The 6,608-nt window shown below is 31.5% G+C and overlaps 1 protein-coding gene across 2 annotated transcripts; it reads right to left on the bottom strand.

The window, feature by feature from the left end:
- Positions 1-1,707: 1,707 nt before the first annotated feature.
- On the bottom strand, positions 1,708-4,916 carry LOC125877085 (elongation factor 1-delta 1-like). 2 transcript variants are annotated; one of them, XM_049558402.1, is made up of 8 exons: positions 4,743-4,832; positions 3,504-3,613; positions 3,297-3,413; positions 3,057-3,147; positions 2,739-2,865; positions 2,513-2,626; positions 2,143-2,304; positions 1,708-2,039 (listed from the first exon to the last, which is right to left on the bottom strand). In XM_049558402.1, coding segments are annotated over exons 2-8 (699 nt in total). In that variant the 5' UTR covers positions 3,590-3,613; positions 4,743-4,832; the 3' UTR covers positions 1,708-2,037. The 2 variants fall into 2 exon arrangements, with proteins under 2 accessions (XP_049414359.1, XP_049414357.1); XM_049558400.1 differs by lacking the exon at positions 1,708-2,039 and having other exon boundaries at positions 2,135-2,304; positions 4,743-4,916.
- Positions 4,917-6,608: the final 1,692 nt, after the last annotated feature.

Genomic DNA, 6,608 nt, shown 5'->3' on the forward strand with positions numbered 1-6,608 from the left:
TTTAAAAAAAAATAAAAATCAAGCTACATTTTTAATTTTTTGGTCAACCTCTTTATTTTGAACTTTTATTTTAATTTTTTTCCTAAAGTAGCTAGTAGGAGTAGAGTAAATCAAGCTACATTTTAATTTTTTTTGTCAACCTCTTTATTTTTGAACTTTTATTTTAAATTTTTTCCTAAAGTATCTAGTAGGAGTAGAGTATAGCAAAATGTTATGAATTAATTAAAAATATAGGTATAGTTTTGTTTTTTGGTTAAGTTTGTTCTTAGTTAATTATAAGGTTAAATATGTCCCTGTCACTTGTCATTAGTCATTACCAAAATATATAAAAACAAATTTATTTTGGATGGAATTTCTCAAATCAAGCAAATATATTTAATGTTTCTTTAGTAGTAGTCTCTTTATTTCTTTCTCTTGTTTCTCATATCGTCTCCTTTTTCCCCCTTTTTTTTTTAATAGAGAATTCACAATCACGAAGCTACCAAATCTGATGTCGTTAGACCCCACAACAGGTTGATGAGTTTTGAAGGATTCAAAACTTAAATATAATGTATTAAAGTAGATTTAAGTTAAATTTTAGATATTAAATTTTTTTCGAGTTAGTTATTTATATTGGGTGTTGTTTCAATAGATTTTAAATATCACGAGGAATTAAAAATATAAAATTAAAGCTATTTGTAGTAAATTTGAATTAATTTTAGTAGAGACGCAAAGAAGAAAACACAGTACGAATATGGTATAATAGTGTATATATGTGTATAAACATCTCTAATAATTTGTATCATATTTATATCTTGAGCGTATAATATTGTATATCTAGATTTTTTAAATATTGTTGTAAAAGTATTGAAGGCATGATATTATTGTATAGTGAAGGTATAATATTAGATATCAAATTTTTTCAACACTATCATATAAAATAATAAAAAAGAGCTATGCGATTAAAAACTTAATAACTTAACTACTGGAAGTGACAAAATTAAATCCAACCCGGCCAACTTGCCCAATCTGTTTAAAATTGGAAAATTGGATGGATTATTGACTCGCCCATTTATTAGCTCAATCCATTAAAAAATAGGTTAATATATAACCCGAATTGGCTCATGAATAATCTTGTCAAAATATATTTTAAAAACCTTTTCAATTATATTGTATATAGTCATAACACAAAAAATAATAATTTTATTAGATACTGAAAAAGTTTTTAAAAACAAATAAAATAATTAAGCTTAGTAAAAATTGAATTAGATTAAGTTAGACTTTGACCCATAATGTAACTCATTTTAATCCAAACAAATTTAATTGAATTAAATCTTAACCCAATTGTTGTCTCAACCCATTATGACTTGTCCAAATTTAAACCTACCCGCCCAATTGTCACCCCCCTATTAACTACATTCAATGTAGGTAGCAAGGACAATTATACTTTGGTGCTGCTTTCCTATACAGTTCAAACAGAGATATCATCTTTCAAATAAATACAGTTTTTTTAATTATAAGAGACTTCCATTTTGAATTGACCAAATTATTTTATCATCAAGGAGAATTTCACTTAAATCTAAAACCTAGTACTAATTCTTTTTAAGGTTTAAGTAGAATTGAATTTTAGTAATGATATTTTTCATGTTCCTGTGTAGGCATTTTATCAAATTTTCAATCAAATCATTTTAGTCAATAATCTAGAGAAGTTTTGCTCGTTTCAGCAAATTTCACCAGAATGTAGTGCCAAATATTTTCACTCTTCACAACACTGTAATACCAAGTAGTATTTCTTCAGCTCCACAGGAATAAAACACCAATACAAGTACATTTTTAGCGCCGCTCTCTGTTGATTAGTTCAAAATCAGCAAAAGGATGAAATCATGGGGGTACAATATAAAGATAAAATTGTTAAAACGTCAATGAAGAGAGCCAGCTACAGAGAAGTGAAGTCTTTTCAAAACCGATACTTGAGAAATATAAATACTCTTCCAAACAAGGAGCAAAACAGATTGGCATAACCCGATTTCTTCCATCAAAACTTCAGAGGAACAAATTTCCTGTCACAAGCAGGCATCAGATGATCAACAGAAGAAGCACGAATAACACGGCATGAAAGTAACAGTATATTAAAAATAATTGAACAGTATATTATCTACTTACATATTTTGTTGAAAGCAACAATGTCACAACTCTGAACGTACTCGTTGATAGGTTCAACAGTAAGATAATTCTCAATGAGATCATCCACTGAGACCAAGTCATCCACAATGGTAAGCATAATTTGCAGCTTCTTAATACCATATCCAACAGGAACAAGTTTAGCTGGAAATGAAACCACAGTTATGCTTGTCAACAAACACCAACAATTTAATATCTTTTAAAGACAAATCAGTGGAGTGATGGAATACGACACGAGCATTCAAGAAAGAAAATGCTAAATGGCATTGGAATGATGAAAAAGCAATTGTCTCCCAACAGTTAAGGTAAAAAATAAAACTCAACTCAATAGAAAACAAAAAGAGAAACTCACATGCTCCATAAGTCAATCCTTCCATATGAACACTACGAACAGCTTCTTCAAGCTTTTTCATATCGGTCTCATCATCCCATGGCTTGACATCCATGAGAACTGAGGACTTGCCAGCTGAAGTCAAATGAGATCAAAAGCAATGTCAGTCTATGCTCATGATGAACTTCAAAGTTACCACAAGGTTCTCCTCTTAAATTTTAGTCAGGATATTACAGCAGAAACTTACATTCTTTCTTCTTCCCTGAAGCCTTCATTGCTGCAGCACGTTCTTCAGCAGCCTTCTTTTCCTCTTCAGTTTCCTCACCAAATAGGTCAACATCGTCATCATCATCTTCTTCTTCAGCAGCTGAGGCCTAGAGGGATCAAAGGGAAATAAATGACAGAAGATTATTTCACTTGCTATCCATTCACAATTTCACCTGGCATTGCTGTACTAGAAGATATAAAGGGACTGATAATGACAAAAAGAAACTCTGAGATGCAATCCAAACAGCAGCAAGGCAACATAAACTATATATCAATTCAGAACAGATAAATGTCACACTTTACTGTCAGCAGCAGGAGGAGTTGCCACAGCCTCAGCGATGGGTGCAGATCCCTCTACAATAACACCAGCACCTTCACCGGATACACCACTGCAGGAAAATGATATTCAGTGAGATCAGTTTGCCAAGGAAGGAGAACTTAACAGTTCCCCAATTGCAAGTCGAAGAAGCTAAAAATACCAATGATATAGTCAAACATTTTACAAGAAAGTACAAAGTCAATAAGCTCTTGAACTTACGAGATTCTCAGAAGTGCATCAATGTGCTTATACCACCTAGATGCATTAACATATTCAGTAGATGGGGTTTTTGCTAGATATGAATACACAGTGATATCATCCTTTGAGGCTTGGTACCTGACATGGATTAAACAACAAAATTCGCATTAGAATTAAAATAGCATCAGAGAGAACATTGCAGCAATGGAAGTCACAAGAGTAACTCACCCAGTGATATAACTGCGGGTCAGGAGGTACTCATCAAGCTTCTTGAGGCCAGAGTCAGAGTTGAGGTTGTGGAATGCAACAGCCATTGCTTGATGATAATATAAGCTTTTCTGCAATTGTACAAGAATACAATATCAACATTTGTACAACAAACTAATGTTGCGTATTTTACCAACCAACTACAATTATTTTATACTCAGATCACTGGTTAAGCCAACTACAAATCACTGAACATGGATTAATAACCCAAGAAATTATGGTAAACAACCTATCCCAATCTTAAAGTAATGGGTTTAGCTAAACTCCTCTCCTCAACCATGCAAGGGTGGTTCGACCCAAAAGCCGCCACTAAAGCAGTGGCTTTTGGCCCCAAAAAAACAAGGGCCTCAAAGTTACAAATCCAAGAACCAAAAACCCCCAAATTCAGCTCAAACACACAACAATATATCATATCTTGCTTAAGAATAACGAAGCTGAAACACAAACACATACACATCCAAAGACATCAAATCACACAAAAAAGAAATAAACTCGACCATAAGGCAAGATTAAACAAAGAAACACAACTCGACCCAAAAGGCAGAGCAAGCAATGAGTAGAACATAGAGACAGTAAACCCAAAAGATTAAGGAAATACATACATGATAAGAGATAACCAGAGCTAGAGGTGGCCATTGGGTTCGGTTTTGAAAAAATGTTCAGCAAACAGAGTCAAACTAATTCGATTCTGTTCAATTTTTTCAACTCTGGTTCAATAAGTGTTTCTTAAATGGTTTTTTTCAATGCAAGTGAGAAATTAGACGAGAACAAAATTATCAAAATGTTTAACTTAATATGAAACAAATACATTCAATAGCACCAACACTCAATAACTTTAATGAGCAACTTGAATTTGTCAAGGATTGTGAACTGAGAACTTTCAACAATCTAATAACAAACTTTTCAACTAGCTGGTAGCTAGCCGTCTGTACTAGAAGACCTTAGCAGTTAAAAACTTAACATTGCAAATAAAAAACACTATCAAATACCAATACAATACAAAAAAATCAACAACAAACCAGAATGTCATAAAAAAATCAGAATTCAGCAATACAAGACAAGCACAAGTATATATTTAGTGGCATCAAAACATTTATATCAAAACAATCAAATAATCAACCAGCACAATGTGTTGCTCTTTTAACCAAATATTCCTAATTTGAAACTATAATCAATCACCGGAAACTCCAATATACATACCGACGGTTGTTGCTGCTCTGATGACGGAGAGGAAGAGGAGTGTCGAGCAGTACGGCGGTGGTATGATATATTTGAGTGAGAGAGTGAATCAGATCTGTTGAGTTTTGATTTAGGGCACCATGCAAATAAACCAACTGGGCTTGGGCTTGGGCTTGGACCTTGGGTTTTAAAATTAAAAATTATTTGGATCAAAGTATGGAGCAAAGGAGAAGAGAAAGTTTTCAAAATGTCAATATTTTATTTAAGGACAAATTACAGAAATCGCATACTTTTAAGGTAAAATTACAATCTATCCCTTAAAAGTTTATAATTACAGAAATTCCTCAAACGGATAAAATAATATAAGCGCTGATACATTAATCTGATGCGCGAGATACATTAATCGTTAAGTAAGATACATTACATTTTATACGTGATACACTAATCTGATGTACATTTTATACATCATACACTAATCTGATGCTCGAGATACAATAATATAAGCGCTGATACGTTAATCTGATGCGCGAGATACACTAATCTGATGCGCGAAAATGAGGGATTTTGGAAATTTGTAAAACTTATAGGGGATAACAGTAATAAGTAAACTAAAAGGTGGGATTTCTGTAATTTTTCCTTTATTGAATAGGGCTCCTTAACCACATTTTTAATATTTATTAAAAGTATCAATAATTTCTTTTGTTATAGGCTAATTATGTATTTTTTTCATTTGTTTAATTTTAAAGAATACAATTATATAACAACAGAAAAGAGAAAATCATGGGAGAGAATATTTTAATTAAAAACTTTAAACCGAGATTTAAATAGATAGATATAGAGATACAATGTGAGGACAAAAATACAAAACTTTTGATGACATACAGTTAGAATGAATACAAATAAAAAAGAAATCCAAACAAAAATTATTTATTATTCCAGATAATTAGCCAGAAAGATACTATTATCAACTACTAACTTTGTATCCATTGCCGAGGTTGAATACAATTTGTTGACAAAAATATAAATAGTAGGCATACAGTTAGAATAAATACATAATACGAAGCAATATAAAAAAAAATATGTTGTATTCCACATAATCCCCACAAAATAATATTATGTACTACATAAGTTGTATCTAAATAAAAATTATGTTGTATATATTCTACACAATCAACTGCAAAGATACTATTATGAACTACTAATTTTGTATCCACTTCCTAGGATGAATACAATTTGATGATATAAATACAAAATTAATAGGCATACATATATAAGAAATACATAAATATGATGTATTCCACATAATCCCAACAAAATGATATTATGAACTACAAAAGTTGTATCCAATTCATAGTATGAAAACAAAATGAAGTTAAGATTACAAAAATTGATGTCATACAGTTAGAATGAATACAGAAGTTATGTATAAAAATCAATGAAAAATTGATAAATACACTATAGTTTAGTTTGTTTGTTTTTTTTTACAAAAAGGAATACATATCATATTCTCAGATTGTTTAAATTTGAAAGGGAACAAGGAAATACATATACACATAAAACAATTTTATCTTCATGAAGTTGTTCATCCACCATTTGATCTTCATCAGCCTTTTCGACTTCACTACTAGTAGACGAAGAGTCTATCGTTTCCTTTTTCTTTTAATTGTTTGTGTCCTTGCTCTTGATGATGTTTCTATTCTGTAATTGAGATAGATTTTGCATGCGAATAGGGTCATGTAGATGCTTACCTCTGCTTTCTTACGCCATTCTAGCCGTCAATCCTACTTTATCGACTTGTCATTGAGTGATACAAAGATCAAAAGACGAAAAATCACTAAAAAATCGATCATTACATGGAACCTCTTCCTCTTTGAATTCACCATTAGA

The sequence above is a fragment of the Solanum stenotomum genome, chromosome 9 (assembly GCF_019186545.1).
Source record: "Solanum stenotomum isolate F172 chromosome 9, ASM1918654v1, whole genome shotgun sequence".
In the NCBI taxonomy this organism is placed as follows: domain Eukaryota; kingdom Viridiplantae; phylum Streptophyta; class Magnoliopsida; order Solanales; family Solanaceae; genus Solanum; species Solanum stenotomum.

What these genes read in the sequence shown, in the direction of transcription:
- LOC125877085 (XM_049558400.1), bottom strand. Translation starts at nt 3,589, where the DNA reads ATGGCTGTTGCATTCCACAACCTCAACTCTGACTCTGGCCTCAAGAAG. An exon ending in ACCCGCAGTTATATCACTGG is followed by an intron (nt 3,414 to 3,503) that starts GTGAGTTACTCT and finishes AATCCATGTCAG; the next exon opens with GTACCAAGCCTCAAAGGATG. An exon ending in CTCCTGCTGCTGACAGTAAA is followed by an intron (nt 2,866 to 3,056) that starts GTGTGACATTTA and finishes TGATCCCTCTAG; the next exon opens with GCCTCAGCTGCTGAAGAAGA.